General features: G+C 46.8%; 1 protein-coding gene across 1 annotated transcript in view; it reads right to left on the bottom strand.

The window, feature by feature from the left end:
* ZNHIT6 (zinc finger HIT-type containing 6) overlaps positions 1-23,865 on the bottom strand; it is a 360,433-nt gene that overhangs the window by 102,892 nt on the left and 233,676 nt on the right. The window contains exons 6-7 of the mRNA XM_078645491.1: positions 5,233-5,301; positions 3,438-3,518 (exon numbers count right to left, since the gene is read on the bottom strand). Coding sequence (XP_078501617.1) covers positions 3,438-3,518; positions 5,233-5,301 — 150 coding nt within the window. The remainder of the gene's footprint in view (positions 1-3,437; positions 3,519-5,232; positions 5,302-23,865) is intronic.

The raw sequence follows: 23,865 nt of genomic DNA, 5'->3' as shown, positions 1-23,865 counted from the left end.
GATTTTTGGTAACTCAAAAAATGTAGACGGCTTGAACCTTTAGGGGCTAATTGTCATTAGCTGACCAGCTGCTACCCCATCAGTTCCTCCTCTTAATGAGGTGTGAAACCTGCTCACAGGGCAGAAAAAATGGCTGAGGCATTTTGGCAGGAAGACCTAGATATGAGATCTGTGACTGTTTTTCGCTCAGGAAGGGCAGCTGGGGAGGCTTTAGGGCAGTTATTAGCTTGAAAAGACCTGAATGAGGCCTGACAATTTGCAGGTAAGTGTAAAGGGAGACATGGAGAAGAGGAGCTGTTGTTCTCTGCTTGGCACCAGACTAGTGGGAGTGCTGGTCCCAGAATCAGTTTGGTGTGGTTGAGGACGAGAGGCCTGCTCATGTCCATAAACACACACCTGGCTCACACACCAGTAACCTCTATGGGCAGAATGGTGCAGTCATGTTGAGTTTTAGTAATTGTGTTTGCAGTAAGACAAAGAGGATGTGCTGCAGAAAGTAGAAAGGGTTGCCCATGGAAATGTTTTCTCATTAGTTAGGGATTGTCCAGGTGTCACCACTACACACTAGCTAATGAATCCTACAAAAGTGGCACTTCACCCGCAATGTATCAGAACACATCTGGCCCTGAGGAAGTACAGAGGGGGTTGTGTGAAAACCTGAGGGGTTGGATCTGGTTCCACTTATTCCCAAGACTGATAAGTAGACAACAAGGGACAGTTTGTTGGCCCTCTGTGTGGGTACTGGGACAAAAGTGGCAAGAGGGCTTTTTCCTGGAGTGCCATCTGACTATGAGAAACTGTATCTGGTCCTGGACTGAACCGTGCTAGTGGTTTCAGCCATAGTGGGTTCTGACCCCCAAGTACTGTCCCTGAAGTCCTTGGAGCCTTAGAAGAGGCAAAGAGCAACTGCTCCAGAAATTATGAGTAGTGGGGACTTTGAAGAAAATTATTGGATTTCCATGACCATCCAGTCAGTGGGACTTTGTGGCAAAGGTGTCCAATTTTGAGAGGATATCTTTAGGCTTGCCCCGCAGGAGGATTTTGAGCTCCATAAAAAAGCCCAAGACTGAAGGCAGACCAATCGAATGCGCGAAAGTATCAAACCAATAAAAGCACTTCAGCCTGATACCTAAATTGAATTTTCACACACTGAATTTTTCAGTCAAAACAAACTGCTTTAGTAGGACCTCATCCAACAGTTATCTGACTGTGAGAGAACTTCCATGAATACGTCCTGTAGCCTTGCCCTGCAGTGGATATTTTATCTTCACTTCAAAGTCGAAGATAAAATCTTTGATTGTGACGGCCAGCTTGTGGCATCAGACCTCCACTCCATTCTGTTGAGTCCAGGCTGATTTATTGAACTAGTGTGTTGGAACAGACAAGGTTTTGGACATATTACATGGGAAGGACACCCATCCTTCTCAACAAATAACCCATTTTCTTACACTTAGCCTAGCTTTGTTGAGTTAGTGGTAATGGCACCCTAAAAGGAGATAACTAAGAGGGTGCATATGACCTTGATGTGGCTGTGAACTGGTCACTGTGCATAGGTAAGAACATGAACGCCAAATGCCCATTGGGACCAAAAGTCTCCCAACTCATTTTAACATTAAAAGGCTCTGTTCCTCAAAGGGAAGAACACCCCTAGAAGAACCCACCATTTGGCGTTGGGCATGTGTCCACATACTTTCCTCATGGCATGAGAGTCATCAAATTAGAGGGGGCCGAAAAGGCCGACTGACATGCCTACAACCAGGGTACAAACTGGGTGCCAAAACTGGTCAAGTCCCACCTTGTCAATGCCCAGTACGCTTAGTAATGTGGGAGGGCAGAAAGATTCAAGACACAAGGAACTCATCATTATAAAGCTCATAAGAGTGATACTCTGACAGAGTAATCCCCGCTCTTTGAAGACCTTCCAGAGCAGTGAGTATCTCTTCATACAAAGTGGCTTGCCCATTTTTTTAAAGACCTAATTGGAACAGCTAAAATCTAAAGAAGACATAACTGGGACTGTCTAGTATGTTGGTAATAAATAGTGTTCAAGTGAGGATCTGCATTTACGTTGCTGATCACTGGTAAAAAAAAAACCTAAACAAAACACTGGTGTTGAGCCCAGAATTGGAAAATACAATATGTAGGTGCTCAGTCAGGCCAGTGTTTAGTAGTGTCGGCTCTTCAGGTGACCACCCAAGGTTAAGTCTGATCTGTAACTGAGGAATTCCTTTAGTGATTGTCGAGCCCTCTGATGACAAGAAACTACTCATGAAAAAGCAAAGATTACAGGGATTAGTGTCTTATCCGAATAAAAAAGGCTAACAGCCTACAACGCAGGAGTGGATGAGGTGGTCACAGGGTCTCAGTATAATCAGTGGTGGTCACATTCTGAGAACTGGAATCTGAAAGGAGGAGAGAAGTCTGGCAAAGAGGGTCATAGCTTGGTCAGTAAGACTTTGGGGGTGTGATCTTCCGATTTTTCAACAATCACGCAGCATATCATGTTAATCATTATATGAGAAGCAGTGTATGATCGGTGCTTAAGGACCAGTGGAAAGGGAAAGAAGTGTGGATATGGAACCAAGAATCAAGGAATTCGAAAGATGTAACAAGCAAATGGGTTATTATTCCTGTATATGATTATTGTATGTACTCCCTTTATCTCTCTATGCTCCATTGCATTGCCCATTCCTACCCGTGCACTCAGGTTATATTGAGCTGTTATGTTTGTACTAGTTGATTCAATGCCCATTAGATTCCCCATGTTAGACTAATGTTCTGATTTGTTACCTTCTGCCTCAAATTGTAAAGCGCTCTGATATCCTTCGGGATCAAGTTTGCGCTATATAAAACTTTATATATAAATACGCAAAATCAAATCAAGGACTAAGGTAGGCAGCTGTGAGAGAAAATATATTTAACTCTAAGTCAAAAGACATTCTCATCTGAAAGAAATTCAATAGAAGAGGAGTTTGTAAGTTGACCAAAATCGTGTCCATTCTCAAGTGGAGCGAAAGCAGGACCAGAGGGAGTATGATGACTTGGCAAGTGCAGAGCCATGTACTTGCACATGTTTTGAAATCTGAAAGTTTACTTTCTGCTGTGAAAAACCTACTGTCCAATCCTTTAGTGGGAGAATGCACCCCATGTCAATGGAAAAGAGGAGGTGGGCATAGATGCAGCAAACAAATATAAAACAGAGAAACAGATGCAGCATGAGAGCAGAAATTATAGCTACATTTCGTGGGTATTTTCCATTTATAGGTGAATCTGCCATTTTAAGTCTGTGTTCCATGACTGTAAGCTCTCTGAAAATGCAAATGGACCAAGACCATTGCGAATACTAATTTTATCAATAGGTACATTACTGAGTTTGATTTCCCTTTTCTTAAACCGAAATTATACATTTCTTATAGATTAAACATTTTGAAAAGTACCTCTGACGAATTACTGGATCCGATTCTTGAGGGTCGATGTAAGTTTTCAATAGTTGGTGCAGCGTTTGATCATCTGGCACTCTTTTCACAAAAAAGAAGCAACACATTGAGACACGTTACAATAAACAACACATAGCTTGATGCATTAAACTACCATTCCAAATCCAAAGGTTGGGGCCCTTGTCTCAAAGGATGCCTATTATTTCATTAAATGTAATATGTTATTTGCAATTCTTAATGCTTTCAAACAGGATTCAGTATCCCGCTCAGCTATCAAGGCTTTTTATGCACAGACAACTAGTAAAGACCAGGTGTACATAAAATAAATATATAACAAGCTGCTCTATTACAGCATGTGGGCTGCTGTAGGAGGGATGTTCAACAACAAAAAGCCAGCTAACCCTAGAAATTGGAGGTGTGGGGTTTTGAATGCATTTTTCCTTTGTTAAGGTCCTAAACTTTAAATAAATGGGAGACTAGTTGCTCCTTTGAAAACTTCTGAACATCCAATTTCAAACAATAGACACGTGAACCACACACATGTAGATATGTAGCAGACCGTATACTGGCTTTAATATGATCATCATTGCAAAAACAACATAGAGAGGTAGGCGGTGGGGGCAGCACCTACATTAAGTCCCAGGTGGCAATCTTTTTCTTAATGGAGTCTTAGGATTTTAAAACTCAAGCATATGTAATGCTTATTTCAAAGATGATTAACTGCAACAACAACAAGGTTATGGATGTAATGCATGAATTAATTACCAGCGACCCAAAGTAACTATCAGTGGCTGTGATTAATTCAAGCATTCTGCCCAATTTTTTTGTTCACTTTAGCACAATGCCCTAGGTGCTGCAAATGTGCCTAGACATGAGTCCCATGCTCCCGATGCCAATGAAGCCAAGCTGCACCTGACTTAAGAGCCCCAACTAGGGCGAAGAAACCAGTCTTGGGTTGCAATTCATAGAGGGAGTGGCTTGGCAGTTCGGGCTGGACTGTTTGTACTAGAGCAGGATCAAGGCTGATTTACATATTGTTGGGTCTAATCGGAGGCATCGTGGACAAAAAAAAGATGGATTTGGATGCAGCCCAGAGTAACTTCTAGTGACTGAGACTAATTTAAGCATCCCACCCATCACTTCTTGTTTACTTCTAAAGTTGATTAGAGCAAGGCAATGAACTGTTAAGCCCAGCTCAAGACAGCCGATTGTGCCTTTTTGTGCAGGTAGAGCAAGAGCCAAGCCAGGCTTTTCGTGAAGGGGTGATTGAGTGGCCCATCGCGCCCCCTATTAACTATTAAGAGATTACACTATTCAACATTTATCTAGTACGTTACACTGTGAAATAATCACTGGACGAGGTCATGCTTTGGCACTTGATGTCAAGTCACACCTCTGGGATGACATTGGCTCAAACATAAAAAAAAAAAAAGCCTACTTCATAATTGAATGCTATTATTTTCATGCCACTTTCTTTTTACCTGGATTTCAGCGAGGTAATGCTGCGCTGCTTATCAACTAGCACACAAGTTTTCATTTCAGCATGAGAAGCACCCAATATAAATGGATCATCATCAGATCTCCTCATTACATAAAGCAATCAAGTACTCTATAAGCATTTGAAACGAAAACATATTTGTAAGTCATGAGTCTAAACACCGCAAGCACACCAAGGTTTCATAAAGATATTGATATTTTTTAGGAAATTTACAGAACAATAATTTTAATCTAACATAGTCTTTTATACCTATATGCATATTTACTCTGTTTTCTAGAAGAATTAAACAATGGATACCTTTTCTCAAAATATTCAGCATGACTCTGGGGAAAAACGAGCTTCAAAGACCAGTAGAACTTCTGCTGCCTAGAAAATTGATTGCAATAAGTCAATTAAGATTAGTAATCAGTTTCTGCGAAACATCTCTGTCTTCTCTTTACAGTAAATCCCTTTTAGGGGATTGCCTCAGGGCAATGCTACCAAACTGTGAACACAGTTGTTTGCTTGCTCATCTCCTATTTAAGCAGAAAAATAACCTGGGTAGCTATACTCCGACTACTACGCCCCCCTTAATTGCATTTCACAAAATTAAAACATTAAACAACGATTTAGTATGCTACAGATGAATATTGAGACTATACATCTGATATCAGTTGTAACTTATTACCTTGAAGATTCTTTACTAACTTCATTATACATACTTAAACTATATAAATGTACATATTGCATAAGAGGAATGGTGGTTATATTTTTGTGCCACACAAAATGAACAAGAACATACACGCTAAATGAACCAAATCAAGCAGTAGTCGGATGAGGATATTGTTTCATGTACAGCTTTGCTACTTTTTTCCTTACATTTATCGATGCAAAATTAACCAATGTGGTTGTGTACAAAGCAGAATGTCTAAAAATCACTACGAATGTAGATCTCATTAACTTTACCCGAGTAGGCAGACAGGGGTGCCTAAGGAAAATTACTTATATGTAAATACTTCATGAACCAGTATTATTCTAATTAACCTCGCCTCACAGTCGAAAATATTTTTTGGGGGTGACTGTGGTATTTTCATTACTATTGTTTCTACCTAGAAATGAACTCTTGTACTCTGGAATGCCGGCAAAAATATTTTTGAAGGTGCTTTTCTGAATACTAAATTGAATATTTAGTTTAAAACTGCAATTGGAATCATTGTTCTATGAGTGTAAGGACTCTACTGAGCTTTTGTTGTGAAATCTTCAATGAATTGAATTTTTAATGACTATCAAAATAGTTGCTTAGTTATTTTATAGCTAGTCACATTCCTGAAAAAATAGCTTTGAGGGGCTAGTCACTGTAAGGACATATAGATTATTAAACATTTTTGCATGTCCTTCTATTAAATACCATGCACCTTGCCTTTCTAGGCACTAAGGCCTACCTTAAGGGTAACTGCTAAGTCTTTAAAGGGAAGGTTTTAGGCCTGTCAACAGAATGTATTTTGGCAGAGGGAACTGACAATTTAAAAACTACTCTGCCATCCTACAATAGACCTAGGGTCGGGTTTGTTGTGGCATTGAGTGGGTAGCACAACAAGTTTTGCAGCTCACTGTTGGTATACAACTTAAAAGCCCTAGGTATACTTTCAATATGTACCACACACTAGCGATTATTAGGTAAGTTCAATGCACCAATCAGTTTTATACCAATTTAATTATCTTTAAAAGTGGGAGCACAAGCACATTAACACTGGTTAGCAGCGTAAAGCATACAGACTTCTATGGTCAGCAAAAATATTTAAGGCAAAAATATGGGGGAACACCACGCAAAAGATGGTCATTTCCAACATTTATGTTTATTCAAATGTTTCACACTGGAGATAACCTAACACAAGAAAGAGACCAACTTTTATAATTTAATATTCCTTGTACCATATAACAATTAAGATGTTAGGTAGTATAATGAACCTGAAGTAAAGTCATACAATAAATATAATTAAGTGCAAGCACCACTGGAGAAATACTTGGGTTCAGAAGAGTACAAGTAAAGGAACACATCAAATAGGACTCTCTAGTCAAACAATCATTGGCAAAGTCAACGATCTCATCATAACAACCTACTAGCTGTCTTAATGTTACAATGGTTCAGAAAGATGCTGTGCAGTATGGCCAAAAGAAATACAATGCAAGAAAAAGAAAAGGCGCAAAGCCACAACTACTCTGTCATTTTGTAGGTGTATGCTTGTGTGATGCGTACGTGCATGTGCTATTACACATTCGAAAAAAATTAAGGTAGTACTGCAAAAGTGCTTTTTTAAGGCAGAGGATTTGGCCCCAATTTATTGCCTGGTCCATTCCCCGCCCCAAAAAATTTTAATAAATAAAAATACAACTTGAAGAGGATGAAAAAAGCAGGACGAGGGTCAACGGAGGATCGGGTGGGGGCAATGAGGGGGAGTGATTGAGGGAGTGTAGCTCAAGATGGACAGCAACAAAGGGAAAGGGAGGGAAGCACACGAGGAAGAAAGCAGCAGAGGAGCATGGTGGAGGGAGTTTTGCAAGGGAGAAGCACATACAAGAGAGCTTGCAACACCAGGGAGACAGAAAATGGAATGTGGGGCAGGAATTAGGTGAGGTGAGAAGCACATAAGGGAGCAAGCTTAAAGTGAGCAGTGGAAAAATAAAAGCCAGCCAATCAGAGAGATGGTAATGAGGCTGTGCTCCAGGGGAGGTATAAACACAAGATGGATAAACTGGCGTGAGGAAAGTCATTGAATAAGAAGAAAGTAAATGAGAGTGACAATAAAGTCAATCAATGGCAACCAATGGGAGGGCTGTAAGTCCCTGAACATTCTTTGTAAACCACCCATAATATGTCTTTTGCAATGAGACAGCCTGCACAGTCTGGTAGGCTCAGCCTACAACATTGCAAGTTAAAAGGAATTTCCAGCGTTTGATGATTAACTATGGAGCTGGATTGGCCTGGCCAAATTATGTAGCAGAGTAGCATTATCTGAAAGAAAACCTAGGTTTTCACAAACTCTACAACAGAAGCTCTGACATAGATGGAAAACGCCAGATACATTAAAACGTGCACAAGTTGTGTGAAGAATTCATTAGCCAATGCTGTTCAAGGTGACCTAGTGGCTAAAAGAAATGTATGCAATGTTCCTAACATTGAAGAGTGCCGCTGGTATAGACTCCAGGCCCTTTCGGTACTGTGTGGGTGAATTTCCACAAGGATTTCATTGCAGGCAATGTCTTCTTCAGTGGGGTCTGGACAGGGAACTGTGGGTGGGCCACTTCGCTGTGACGACTGTTGTTCAGAACTGTGATCTCAACGTATAAGGCATATTTGGACTGTTTTGGACGTTTGGAGGCGTCCTGTCCAATGTGTTCAGTTGAATGTCTGTGTGTGGTGTTCATGGTTTGGTCTTTTGAAATCTGTGTGATGGCCAAGTACAATGTGCTTTAATGGATGTTGGTGTACCCTATTTCAGTACTTACCTTTCCGCGTACAAACTATAAAAAGCACAACTGTCACCATACACTGAAGAAATCAGCAGTGTCATGCTTTAAAATATGTGTTGCTGTCTTAACATATTTGATCTGCTCATCAGGCAAAATAAATCTTGTTTGGAGGCCTCCAGCTGGCGAAAAGCTTCCCAAAAATGCGTATGTGCACCTAGCAGCTAAACAAAACACAACTTGGTTGCTAAGTAAAACAGATTTCATGGGTGAGTTATGGGTTTTTCTTAAGCTTGACATATGCAGTATATTTTCTGCAATTTTGTGGTCGTTTCAAGGTATTTAAGAACACGTGCTAGAGCTTCTGTCCTATAACAGTGTTGCACTCAAACAGGCGATTTCTTTTTTAATTGAACAGATACACGCACTATATTATTTACGAACATGAAACTGTGAATTTATGTTTGTTTTGACATTCGGTCTCCTTTTTGAACGAGCACACCTGAATCAGCATTCACTGGTGTGCCTTTCACACTTAGTGAACATGGGCTTACAGAATCCTGCAATTTAACACTTTGTTTTAAAACATTACCCATTTCCAACCCTGGTTTGCAACCTTAAATTCACATCCAGTTATAATAGGCCCGGAGTCAGATCAATTATATTCTCTCGCCCCTTTACAAAGGTTATTTAGCTACATGTGACCGCATAGCTGTTTAACAATATTAGCTCTAAATAATGACTGTGGCATGACGAGGTAGGACTGCTCCGACCATTATGGAAGGCAACTATTCAATCTTATCAATCAAAATAAGAATTCATAAATTCATGCATTTTAGCATTTACTGTCTGTGTTGCCCCACCTGTACATCGATTGCTGTTACCGTTTGCGCCACAAATGCCCCATTCACATTTAATGATCACTCATCAGCATTTACATACAGAAATGGCGTAACTAGGAATGTCCCACTAGCATATTCCTGATTCACAGCCTTACCTTCTTTAACTCTCATGAACTAAGAGTGGTAAGGCAGAAATGCTCAGAAGAGTAGGGGCCAGGCCTAGTGAAGCTGACAGTTTTATCCCAAATTTCCGGTCCATATTAAGACCGCAATGTATCAAAGCTTTTACCCAAAGACACAGAATGGATAAAAGCAGGTGATGCATCAGGGCCTCAATTCAATTTTGCTAGCTTCTGAAGTGTTCAAACCATACGTGATATACAACGGGTGACCGCTGCATACTACCCACCGATATCTCACAGAATCGGAAGAATATATCAAATTTAGGCCTATTTTTTAAATACTTGTAAATTTCCTTCCACTTTTATCTTCAGCGGTACTATCAAGTTTCTCCTGTTAGCAACCCTCTCCTGCTCTATCATGGAGGAGAACTTAAAAAAGTGTGGGAAAAGAATTGGGTCTTTGGTGTAGATCTGTATGTATTCCCCTTTAGATATGTGTTGATTGAACAAGTCATTCATAAACAGATCAGTTGTGCTAGAGAGCTCTGTGGTCAGTGTTGCAATCGTGAATTGATTTTATTTTTCTCCTGTTTAACCTAGCACAACTCTGGTGGCCGAAGTCCGCATCTTGTTTACCTCATACAGAATCCTTTCGGGGATGACCACAAATAGCTTGCTGAAAGTATTCATCTAGCCACTAACATTTTAATTTTAATTTACAAGTGTTTGAAGCCTGAAAAGCGCTTTCAAGCAGGAATTGCAATCATAAGAGAATGTATTTATTTATCTGTTGCACCATAGTTAGAGTGAATAGAGTGATGTGCACTTCTATCTGAAACGGGTTGCATTCCTGAAAGTGGCTATTTTGTCTTAGCCTAATCACTATAAATTATGTTCTAATAGCATGTAAAGCCAACCAATTTTCGTAAGAGGGCTCTTCATTTAGGATGTGTGCGTCCTGGGGATGGAGCCGATGCCCAAGCACATTATGATCCAAAGGAGGAGTCACCTATCCTGTGACTTCCAAAGACTTTTTTACAACAAAAACAAACTGCAAACATCCGGGCCCAACACTAGGTGGCCATCTATGCACAGTGTGTAATCTGCAGCTCATATGCCTCGAACCTATAGTTTTCAGATAATTCAAAATAAAGCTCTAGAATAAATTCAAAACAATAAGAAACCTTGTGGTACACCTCAGTGCATAAGGATTTTTTTATTTTTTTTAATTTTTTTTATAAAAAACCTTTATTTGAGCAAGCATAGAAAAATACAAGAATGGGCCTACAACCTCACGGGCTGGCCGCTAATAATAAGGCACAAGGCATGAATTAGAAATGTACACCCGTGGTCAGGCACAAATACAGCACAAAGCATTACTCCCAACATATCACAGAGCATATTGAATTTTTATTTTATACAAAAAGAAAAACAAACATTAAAAAGGCGAAGGCATGGTAATCAGGGTCAGCCCAAAGAACGGAGGGGATGGTCTACAATCAGGAGAACATAGCAAGAGCCCGGAGGCTCCAACAAGGTCGGGGGGGGGGGAGCAGCGGGGAGAATCGGAAATTCAAAAAAACAGTATGAAAGGGTTCCGGGAACGCTCGCCTAGGGAGATAGGACAACATCAGTAGTGCCTACAAGGGGAGGGGCACAGATCTCCCCACGATATTCATTCCACTGGCCCCAAATCCTCGTCCACGCCCTGGGTCTGCCCCTGGCCACATAAACAGTCTTCTCACGAAACATGGACCAGTCCATGTTGTCCTCCCATTGCGAGACCTCAGGGGGCCTGGAAGCGCCCCAGAGTTGCGCAATATCCCGTTTCGCAATCATGTAACCCAAGGTAGCCCATCTGGTCTGGGCCACAGAGTAGTCAGTGGGCTCCCACACATTCAACAGACATCGTCGAGGCTCCGGCCGCAGGGCCACATCAGTCACAGCAGTCATCACCTCAAGCACAGCAGTCCAGTAAGCCGCCACAACCGGGCACTCCCAAAGAATGTGTAAAAAGGTAGCACTCGACCCACAACCACGCTTACATAACCCATCCAAGGAAAAGCCCATCGTCACCAGACGCGGACCAGTGACATACACTCGATGAAGGATTTTAAGTTGAACCAAACGGAGACGGGCAGGAATGGCTACCTCCTTGGGAGAAGAGAGTGCCGATTGCCAATCCTCGTCGTCCAGTTCCAACCCATCGCCAACCCAAGCCTCCCGAAGTCGGACCAATAAGTCCGCCCGATTATTGATCAGCTTCTTATAGATCAGGGAAATAGTGCTATCAGGCAGGTGCCCATCAAGGACACGATCTTCGAGGGGAGAAGACTCGGGCAGGGCCCTATCAGGAGTCAAGACTGAGGCGAGGGCGTGCCGGACCTGCAAATAACGAAAAAATTCCCTACCATTCAAACCATATTCCGCCTGGAGGGTCTGGAACGACTTCACACTACCTTTCGAACATACATCACCCACCTTACATATCCCAATCATATCCCAGCGGTCGAAGCCCTTAGTAGACCAGAGACACCCCAGACGTTCCGAGGCATAAAGCGGCGTCGCCAGCGTCATTCGATCCTCCCACCCCAAACTCACATTCGCGGCTCGCCACACAGTTACTGCAATCCTGGACGGGCCCACAAGATGGCGCCCGGCTGATCGAGAATAAAGCGCTCTTTTAAAGTCCCCACCCGGCAGCTGGAGTCTATCCATCTCGAATGCAGGATTTCGACCCGGTGAAAACATCACGTGATTAATAGCAGACAACTGGGAAGCCCAATAATATCGCTTGATATCGGGGAGCGCCATGCCCCCGTCGTACCAAGGGATGGTGAGTTTTGCGAGGGCAATACGCGGACGCCCGTCCCAAATCAATTGCCTTTGAAGACTTTCGATCTCTCGGAAATAGGTCTTGGGGATAGTGTCATAGGAGTTCTGGAGCGCGTAGAGGAACCGCGGCAAGGACATCATTTTAAACAGGGCCGCCCTGCCCAGAGGAGACAAAGGAAGCTTACGCCAACGGGCCACGTCCAGTCGCAATCTAAGCAACGGGGGGAGGAGATTACGCTCAAATCGGAGCGAGGAGTCCAACGTAATAAAAATCCCTAAATATTTGAAGCCAGACTGGACCACCTGGATAGGAAGTCTGCTCGGCAATGGGGGTAAAACACCCGAAAGAACATACACGCAGGACTTGGCCCAGTTAATAACGAGGCCTGAGTTGGCACCAAATGAAGTAAGAACGTCAAATAAAACAGACAGAGATTTACGCGGGGAGGTGAGATATAAAAGAATGTCGTCCGCGTAAAGCGAAACGCGGTCCTCAAAGTCCGGAGACCAGCGAATCCCCTTGAGCGAAGGTTCCCACCGAAGCCAAGCAGCCAATGGCTCCAAGGCGAGTGCAAAAAGCAACGGAGACAAGGGGCATCCCTGACGGGTACCCCTACCAAGGGTGAAAGGGGCCGAAACTCTACCATTTACCACTACTTGTGCCAGAGGTTCCGCATATAATAACTTGATCCAACCAATAAACTCAGGCCCGAAACCAAATTTCTCAAGAGCCGCCCAAAGATAAGGCCACTCCACAGTGTCAAAAGCCATTGAGGCATCCAACGATGCCAAAATGGCCGGCTCCGTCAGAAGCCCCGCCCTCGCAATCGCGCCGTGAAGACGACGTAGGTTCAGAGCCGTGTTGCGATGCGGGATAAATCCGGATTGATCTGGATGGACCAAGCCACCAATGACTGTCAGGAGGCGGGACGCCAGGAGTTTCGCCAATACCTTGGATTCAACATTTAGCAGGGATATGGGCCTATAGGATGAACAAAGGTCCCGCGGTTTACCATCCTTGGGGATGACAACTATGGTGGCCAGTCGCTGATCATAAGGGAGAATACCCCGTTCCCGGGACTCCAGAAACATGGCGCGAAGATATGGCGCCACCCTGTCGGGACGTAACTTGTACAGTTCAATTGGCAACCCGTTCGGGCCCAATGCTTTGCCCGAACGGAGTGAACGGATGGCAGTAGCTATCTCATCAACAGTAAAGGGGGAATCCAACGCTGCACGATCCAAATCGGAAACAACGGGCAGAGCTATATCACGCAATAGAAGGCGAGAGTCAGCCACATCTCTCACAGACACAGGGGTATACACCACACGGAAGTACTCAGCAAAACGGTGAACTATTCCAATCGGGTCCGTCACACTCTCACCACTCGAAGACTGAATCACGGGTACCACACGATTAGCTCTCTCCTTCTTATCCAGCCACGCCAACAATTTACCCGCTTTGTCACCCACATCATACAAACGACCCTGTTGCTCCCGAAACATCACTTTAGCAGCATCCGTGACCACGGACTTATAGGCAAATTGTTTCAGACCCAGGGCGTGGAGTTTCGCAGACGTGACACCAGATTCCAAAGCATCCTCCAATGCAGAAATCTCTCCCTCAAGATCCACCACCTCCCTATTCCTCGCCCTCTTAGCTTCAACAATAAGGGAAAGGGCCTGCCCACGAATCACCGTCTTAAAGGCCTCCCATAGGGACACAGCTGAGGAAACCGACCCCTCGTTATCCAGAAAATACGCGTCCAAAGACTTAAGCAAAAGGCTGCGGGTCTCGGGGGAGGTAAGGTACCACGGATTGATGGGAGCCACCCGGCCCACTGCCTCCACTCCAACCTCAAAACGAAGCCAGAGCGGAGAGTGGTCAGAGATACCCCTGGGTAGGTGTACAATCTCACGCACCGCAGGCGACTGAGCCGCAGGCATCAGGAAATAATCCAGCCTAGACAGACTCCCATGGGCCCCAGAATGAAAGGTGTATTGAAGCTGAGTAGGATGCAAAAGCCTCCAGCAATCCACCAAGCCAAAGGTATCCAAAAATCCACCCAACCACTGTTGGGCCGCAGGAGTATCTCTAGGGGGGTGGCGATCGTGGAGACCGGAGAAGACCGAATTAAAATCACCAGCCAGAAAGAGAGTACTATCTGGGAGGTCCAACAAGACACGGCCCAAATCTGAAAAGGTATAAGTCTGCAAGCCGGGGGGCACATAAACAGTAAATAAGGAGAGGGCACGACCCTCATAGCGACCCACAAGGACCGCATAGCGCCCCCGATCATCCTGAATCACATCATCAATAGCTAGGGGGAGGGACGCCCGAACAAGGATACCCACACCCCTAGAACCCGAGGTAAACCCCGAATGTGCTACGAGGCGATAGCCCCACCTATTCATTGCATGACAAACATTGCCTACCAAATGAGTCTCCTGCAGGAAAACAATATCAGGAGATAAACGTCGTATACATTTCAACACCACACTTCGTTTGATACGATCTCCCAGACCGTTAACGTTCCACGAAACAAATCTCAACCCGCTACCCCCCATCCCACCCAACAAAGCCAAACCCCCCCACCAATGAGCATGACACCAGAAACTTGTTCAAATACAGGATAAAGTCGCCTTGAAAACAGAACACACAAACAACAAACTCCCGAACCACCCACCCCCCAAACAACAAGAAAACACCCCCCACCCTGCACCCCTGCAAAAAGCTAAAAAGCCACCCCAACCTGCAGTGTGCCTGTCGCCCAAGAACCCCTATTCTACACAAAGACCCCGGAGGAGGAAAGGCTCCGTCCCACCCGCCACCCCGATCAAAACCAATGACGAGAAAAAGAACATACAGCAAATCACATAAGCAATAGAGGAACATAGGCATACACTCCTGGAAGAGTTATTCAAAACAAGGCACCAGGCATAAACGAAATGTTCAGCTCTCTACACCACCTTCAGCACCGCCCGGGTGGGCATCGGACTCAGTCTCAGGAGGTCGGCTAGGCAAGGAGTCCAGCCAGTCATTCACAGCGTCCGGCCGATCAAAGAAGAAAGTTCGGTCATTATACTCAACCCGCAGCCTGGTCGGAAAGAGCATAGCGTAACGCATCCCCATGTCCCTAAGGCGCTTCTTGGCACCACGAAATCCCATCCGCTGCTTCTGGACCTGTTGGGAAAAGTCCGGATAAAAGTTTACCGTGGCATTCTCAAAGGCCACCGGGCCCTTCACCCGCGACGCCTGTAGGATGGCGTCCCGATCTCTATAGTGGAAAAGCTTTGCAACAATAGGTCTCGGCGGGGCGCCTGGCTTACCCTGGCCCCCCGGAACACGATGTGCACGCTCCACTGCGAAAAATTTACTAAGGCCAGACGGGGAAAGGTGGTTCTGGATCAGGTCTTCAACCAGGAGATCAACCGAGTGGGGTTCTGGGTTCTCCGGTACACCAACCACGCGAACATTACAGCGACGTGCCCTGTTCTCAAAATCTTCCAAGCGCCGGGTCATGAAATCGTTCACCCTACGGAGATTGCCAATCTCCGTCTGTATCTCAGAGACGTCCGCCGTGAGGCTGGATGATTTGATATCCAACGACTTCACCTTTTCGTTCGTTTTGGAGAGATCGGCTCGAATTAGGTTTACCTCGATTGCCACGGTGTCAATTTTGTGGGCCAAGGTTTCGTACTGGTGGCCTATTGACTCCTTCATGCCAGAAATGGCGCCCATGATGTCCTGCAAGGAAGGCTCCGTCGACGCATCCACGACGTGGTCAGACGCACTGGGACCGGGCAGGGCAGCTCCGGGGGACCCCTTAGAATGGGTATAACGGTCCATAACATTAGATTGGACCGGACCCCCGCGCAGAGGTGTCTTCGTCTTGCGCGTCTCCCGGTCCCCTCTGCCCGCCATTTTGGAGATGCGTCACAAGGAGATTCACCAGGGTCAACGGACCGGGCACCAGGAATGGAGGCCTCGGGACCAAAGGACCACAACAAGGGTATCACTAGGCGAGGGGCAGCCAAATAAAAGAATAGTCCAGCCAAAGGCCCGACAGCCGACGCGTGTCCTGGAACCAGCTCTGGCCCGACCCTCTCACCGATGTCCCAGTCAGAGGCAGAATCGAAACCGAAACTTAAGAAGGGGACCCACAAGTCCAATCCCCCTGCCGTTGTTGTTCAACTCCAAGACGGCCACCGAACCTCACCCAGTCCCGGGCGCACCTCAAGGGCGGAGCCCAAAAGTTCAATTCACCATAACTCAGGCACCCGGTGTCAAAATAAAGTTCTGAAAAGTCCAGGTAGATCAGCCCAACGTCCTCTATACAAATCCTCGCGAAAAATCAGGATTCATGCAGGATATTATGCCGGGAGCGGCGGGGGTCCGGGGAGCGCTGTGCTCACGCGGCCATCACGGATGCCCGCCAAGCTCCTCCTCCTAAAAGCCTGCATAAGGATTTTAAATTAATAGATGCACCCTTTGGTAGCACCCACACCTATTAAAGCAAAAAGGAGAAGCAGCCAAGTGCTCTTTTTGAAATTATACTTATTAATTCCATCTCTCCAATAGAATGTTGTAATTTATTGTTCAACAAGATTGAATCTGTAGAGCTTTTTTATTTTCTGGTGCCCGCAGCGAAGGGTGGAGGGAATCTATTTTATGGTGTGCTTGTGTAATCCCTTGTCTATTTTTGATGACTATCGCTTGAAAATGTTCTTCCGTTGATGCTGGGAATTAAGTTACTAAGTTTTACCGTGCCCTAAAATACAAAATAGAATTCCGGAAGAGCAATCGCTTTTGGTTACAATTTATAAACCTAGTTCTTAAGCATGGCTGCCAAGGTTTTAGATGACATTTCAAAAACTATGAGTGACACTTTCTTGCAAGCAAAATCAAGCAATGAAGACGAGGGAAGCACATAAATATTAGAAAGTACACCAATTAGAGCAAGGAGAAACTCTAAGTTAACTGCTGCAAAGCATAGGAAATATTTGATAAGGAGTAGTTTCTGTCCTGTAACTCCAGTTCTGTAGTAGAGGTATCTCTGTTATAGTCATAATCTAGTGAATAGTCCCGCTCATGAGCGTGGACCCCGGAGCAATCAAAAATGATCTCTTAAGCTGTCTAAAAATGCAGTCCTGCACAGATACTTAAGAGAGAATTTAAAGACAAATAATGCAGCCTATATCCACAGGCTACACTGTCCAGTACTTCAACTAGACATTCCACCAAAACCACAAACAGCACAGCCTGCCAAGTTTTCATCACAGAGAAAAACGTCCCCTTTTACCAACAAAGCCTCTGGAATGATAGAGAGGAAGGGGAGGACAGACAAGCCCCATAGGCTGCCATTATGTGGTTCAAAAAGGGATACCGTGCCTTTAAGAAAACTTTCTAGAACTTTCTCAGTATCCCAGAATGCCCAGCAGGTCCCATTTACTTTCAGATCTTTTTGAAGGCGTATAACGCCAGACCTGTAGCATTCCGAACATGAACATCTTTCTCCACTGGGGAGGAGGGCGGGCGCTTATGACTATAACAGAGATACCCCTACTACAGAACTGGAGTTACAGGACAGAAACTACTCCTTCTGTAGTAGGGGATCTCTGTAGATAGTCATAATCTAGTGAATAGAATGGCAAACCCATCCCCACACCATGCGGCGGTGGAGAAAAAAAATCATACAAAACCACTACTGTGCGAACAGATTTCGCAGCGAAGACTGCCCAACCTGAGCGTCTGCCCTGGAATCAGTGTCCAGACAGTAATGCTTAGCAAAGGTATGGACCGACTTCCAAGTGGCCGCCCTGCAGATTTCTGCAATGGGAACATTACGTAACAAAGCAGTCGTGGCAGCTTTGCCCCTGGTGGAATGAGCCTTAGGTTTACCTCCTAAGGTCTTATAAGCCTTTTCATAACACAATTGTATACAGGACACAATCCACCTCGAAATGGACTGTTTTGAGGTGGCAAGACCTGTCCTGACTGACCCATAATTGATAAACAATTTGTCTGACCTACGAATATCCTTGGTTTTATCCAGATAAAATTTCAACACCCTCCTGACATCCAGGGAATGTAGAGACCTTTCCGCTGGAGAGGAAGGATTCTGAAAAAACGTAGGTAAAGTTATGGTCTGGTTAACATGGAAATCAGAAATAACCTTAGGAAGAAATTTAGGGTGAGTACGCATAACAACCTTAGCAGCATGAAATACAGTATACGGTTCTTGGCAACACAACGCCTGAATTTCACTCATCCTGCGGGCCGATGTAATGGCCACGAGGAACACCGCCTTCCAGGACAGGTGCTGCAACGAAGCCTTATGAATAGGTTCAAAAGGTTCCTTCATCAATCTGGACAGCACCACATTCAATTCCCATGAAGGCGAAGGAAGCCGGACAGAAGGAAACACTTTCTTCAAGCCTTCCAAAAAAACTTTGATCACAGGGATCTGGAAGAAGGAGGCCTGTGAAGGGCATTTCCTGTAGGCAGTAAGCGCAGCGAGGTGAACCTTAATGGAATGAAAATTAAGGCCAGACTGCGCCAAATGTAAAAGGTAGGAAGGATGACATCTTCCTTACATGTTGTTGGATCATAGTTCTTGGACTTGCACCAGATGCAAAATCTCTTCCACTTGTACGCATAAGAAGTCCTAGTGGAAGGTCTCTTGGCCTTCTTCAGTATGTCCATACAATCTGCAGGGAGATTCAAATGGCCATATTGCACTATCTCAGGAGCCATGCCGCCAAACTCAAAAACGAGAGATTGGGGTGCACCATCTGCCCCCCGAACTTCGTGAGAAGGTCCTGCCGGCACGGCAGCCGAATGTGAGGAAGGAGAGACCGGTGAAGCAGGTCCGTGAACCACCACTGCCTGGGCCATTCCGGAGCAATCAGGATCATCCGTGCCCTGGACTGGGCCAGCTTGATGAGCACCGCCGGAATCAGGGGAATGGGTGGAAAAGCGTACAGAAAGCTGTTCGACCAGTTGAGCCATAACGCATTCCCCAGCGTTCCCTGCTGGTAGTACCTGGATGCGAAGTCTCGGCATTTGCTGTTTTCGGCGGTGGCGAACAGATCCACGTCTGGAGTGCCCCACCTGGCGAAGACGTCTCTGAGCACTTCGTCCTTTATGACCCATTCGTGGTTTTCCTGAATCAGTCTGCTCAGTGCGTCTGCCTGAACATTCTGCACACCTGGTAGATGAGTAGCTGTTATCGTCAGTCCTCTGGCAAGGAGCCAGTGCCAGATCGCCTGTGCCTCCTGCGGCAGGGTGCGCGATCTCGAGCCCCCCTGCTTGTTGAGGTAATACATCGTGGTCGTACTGTCCGTCTGTACAAGCAGAGAGTTGGTCTGGAAGGACGGATGAAAGGCCTTCAGTGCCAAGTGAACAGCTCTGAGTTCCAGAAAATTGATGTGATATGTGGACTCCGTCTGGGACCACGTTCCCTGGATCTGTAACTCCCCGGAATGCGCTCCCCAGCCGTGGAGAGAAGCATCCATCACGATAGTCTGAGTGGGAATGTCCTTGTGGAAGGGAACCCCCTTGAGGAGATTCTCCGCTGAACACCACCATTTCAGAGACTGCAGAACATGCAGAGACAGTCGTATCTTGTCGTCCCAGTTTCCTCCCCTCTGGTCCCACTGATCCTCCAGACACTCCTGCAGCGGTCTCATGTGTAGCCGTGCGTGTGGCGTGAGGAAGATACTGGAGGCCATCGACCCCAGTAGAGAAGCCACCGTCCTCACTGTCGTAGATGGAGCGGTCATATGAGCCTGAGCCTTCCGAAGGAGTGATAAACGTCTTTCCTCCGAAGGAGACACGCTTGCAGAGAGCGTATTGATGGAGGCTCCCAAGTACTGTAGGCATTGGACCGGAGTCGGGACAGACTTGGACATGTTGATGTGCAACCCCAGCTTGTTCAAGAGAACAGACGTCTTCTGGAAGTGCGCTTGAGCTTACGAGAAGGAGGATGCCTTGATCAAACAATCGCCCAGGTACGGGTAGACAAACACCTTGTTCTTTTTCAGGTGTGCCGCTACCACTGCCATGCATTTTGAAAAGGTCCTGGGCGCAGACTTCAGCCCGAACGGTAACACTGTGTATTGATAATGATTTGCGCAGACTTGGAATCGTAGGAACTTCCGGTGCTTCTGTGCAATGGGCACGTGGAAGTATGCATCCTGTAGGTCTATCACGCACAGCCAGTCTCCCCTTTGCAGTTGAGGGTAAATCTGGTGCAAAGACAGCATGCAAAAGTTTTCTCTGCGAATCCACTTGTTTGCTTGTCGCAAATCCAGAATAGGCCTGAACTCGTTCTTGTCCTTTTTGCGGACCAGAAAGAACCAGGAGTACAGACCTCTTCCCCTTTGAGACAGAGGGACGTCTTCTATTGCCCTTTTCCTTATCAGGGTATCGGCCTCCTCCTGGAGCTCGCCAAGCTGAAACTGCGAGCAAACCGGTGAAATTGCTGGAGGCGGGCTCGTGAACCGAAGACTGTATCCTTTGTAAACAATATTCAGCACCCACTTGTCCTGAGTAATGTTTGTCCACTCTGCCAGAAAATATTGAACGCTTCCCCCCACCGGAGTGGGTAACGGATGACTGGGAAGTAATCGCTCAGGGCCTAGACCCGGCCGGGCCTTTGGTCGCGGTGGCAGATTGCTGACCACCCCTGCCCCTCTGACGTTTCTGGAAGGGCTTCCTCTGGAACTGCTGCTGCTGTTGTCCAGACTGTTGACATCGCCCTCTGCCCTATGCCCCGTACCGTCTCTGGAAGGGGCGGTAGTTCTTCTTCTGGTCCTTGGGCTTCTCCAAGCTCACAGCCGTCAGAGTCTCAGCCTCCGCCTTCATGCGGGCCATCTCATCGTCGGCGTGTTTGCCGAATAGGGTCTCGCCCGAGAAGGGCAGGTTGGCCACCCTCTGCTGGGCTTCAGGCTTCAGTGACGTCAGTCTGAGCCAAGCATGGCGCCTCTGATTAACTCCATGGCAGTACCCGTGGGCTGCCAGGAGCGACGAGTCTGCAGCTGCGCTGATCAGCTGGTTCGACACCAGCAATCCCTCATTCAGGATCTCCATAAAATCGTCCTTCTTTTCCCGTGGGAGGAGGTCGGCGAACTGTTGAAGGGACTCCCAAAGCACCCGATCATAGCGCCCCAACAGCGCAAATGCACTGGCAGCCTTCATGGAGGTAGCGGCTGTCGCGTACACCTTCCTGCCTGCCGAGTCCAACCAGCGACTCTCCTTGTCCGGAGGCACATTTGAGGACGGGGTGGTGGCGTGTTGCTTCCTTGCCGCTGTCACAATTACGGAATCCGGAGTTGGATCCAATTGGAGGAAAGACGTGTCCGCATCAGGAGCCTTGTACTTCTTTTGCAGCCTGGAGGGGGCTGCTTTCGCCACCGCCGGAGTGAGGAAGAGCTCCAAGGCAGGTTCCACTAATCCAGGCACCAAGGGCAACAGAGGCCTAGATAGGTGCTTCTTGTGGAGAGTCTCAAATATTACGGAGGTCGTAGGCATGGGCACAGTCAGTTGGATGCCCAGCTTGCTCGCACCCCTCAACAAGACTTCCTGAAAGGGGACCACGTCGTCCACAGGGGATACCCTCGTCCTAGGGGATTCTGATAGAGTTGGCGAATAATCCCTTGCGCTGGACGAATCTGTGCTGTACCTAGACCGACCCTTCCTATGGCGTCGTCTGGATCTCGTCGATGAGCGACGGCGACTCCTTGATCTCCCTCTCCGTCCGGAGCGAGATCTGGCCTTGGGCGTTCCGCGGGTGCTTGCGGCGGAGCATGTGGTGGGGGCCTGACCGGGGACCTCGGCCGTGGTGCCCCCTTAGGCGGCGTAGGGAGGTGCGTCAGTGAGACCGACCTCAGAGGCCGTGGTGGTGCATGTGGAGGAACAGGAGGAGGTGGTGGTGAAGGAGTGCGCGGCGGCGGCTCCTTAGGCAGTGGAGTAGGAGGAGTAGGAGACTTCGGCTTGGGGGTCGAGTACACCACAGAGTACACCGTTCCCGGTGACTCCCTCATCTTCTTCCTTGGTGTAGGCGATCGAGAGGCAGCGCCCCCTGTCGGTGACCGACGTCGCCGTCGTGCCCCGGAGGAACCGGAAGGACTCCTGACTCCAGAACGCCTCCTGGAGGATGATCTCTTCTTCTTAGGCGCCGAGCGCCTCTTCGGCGTCGAAGAACGCCTCCTCGATGCTGCCGAACGTCGTCGACGACCTATGCCTCGACGGCAAATGGCGATGTCGCCTCGACGGCGAGCGCCGAGTCAACGCTGAGGGCGAACGGCGGTGTCCCCTCGACGGTGAGCGCCGACGCAGTCTAGAATCCTTACGATGTTGAAGTGTCGACGACGACGTCGATGCCGATGATGATGACGTCTTCGGCGGCGACCTCGACGGCGGTCTCGTCCGTTCCCCTCGACGCCGAACGTCGACGTCGCCTCGACCCAGAGCCCTGGGGAGACGGGGAGCAGATCGCCGTCATGCCTCTCGACGCCGTCGTCGATGGTATCGACGTCGACGGAGAACGGCGACACTTTCTGGCCTTCTTGATGCTGGGGAGCCCCCCAGAGGCCTCAGCATGGCAAGAGGAAGTTGATCCAGCCTGCCCAGACCCACCTTGACTCTGCAGCCTTCTTTCTTCCAGTCCTTGGAGCCTGATCTTCTTTCTGTCTCTCAGGGTCCTGGAGGAGAAGGTCTGGCAAATCTCACACTTCTCAGGTAAATGAGTAGAAGGGAGGCACAGGATACACACAGGGTGTGGGTCCGACTTGGCCTTCTTCCTGGAGCACTCAGGGCATTTATCAAACAATGCTGGCATTTTTGACAAAAAGGAGTGCTCAGAATACTAGAAGAGGAAGAGGGCACCAAAACATGTCGAGTGTAAACACTCACACACTTTAAAAGTGCAAAAATTCTTATAACAAACCCAAAAAAGGGAGAGCTCAATGCTCCAGGGTCCTGCTAGCAGGAGCCGGAAAAAAGAACTGAAAGTAAATGGGACCTGCTGGGCATTCTGGGATACTGAGAAAGTTCTAGAAAATTTTCTTAAAGGCACGGTATCCCTTTTTGAGCCACATAATGGCAGCCTATGTGGCTTGTCTGTCCTCCCCTTCTGCTCTATCATTCCAGAGGCTTTGTTGGTAAAAGGGGAAGTTTATCTCTATGATGAAAACTTGGCAGGCTATGCGGTTTGTGGTTTTGGTGGAATGTCTAGTTGAAGTATTGGACAGTGTAGCCTGTGGATATAGGCTGCATTATTTGTCTTTAAATTCTCTCTTAAGTGTCTGTGCAGGACTGCATTTTTAGACAGCTTAAGAGATTATTTTTGATTGTTCCGGGGTCCACGCTCATGAGCAGCACTATTCACTAGATTATGACTATACACAGAGATCCCCTACTACAGAAGCAGCATTCATGTATCAGACTCTAACCAAAATTGTAGAAAATAGATAAAGCGACGTTCATAATTTATTAATGATAAGCTGAGTGACTCTCGGACTCCCTCAACTGCTGCTGACGACATGGGCACTAAGCCCCGCAGCATTGGAAAACTGAGTGTGAGAGGGACTCATTTAGTTCACAGCTAGGCAGGCTTAAAGCACATCTTATTGTAAATGTGTGCACCACAACAACTAGCTAGCCCCAATGCCAGGTCCAA

This window comes from Lissotriton helveticus, chromosome 1_1, assembly GCF_964261635.1.
Source record: "Lissotriton helveticus chromosome 1_1, aLisHel1.1, whole genome shotgun sequence".
In the NCBI taxonomy this organism is placed as follows: domain Eukaryota; kingdom Metazoa; phylum Chordata; class Amphibia; order Caudata; family Salamandridae; genus Lissotriton; species Lissotriton helveticus.
This window is presented reverse-complemented; position numbering and strand designations above follow the sequence as displayed.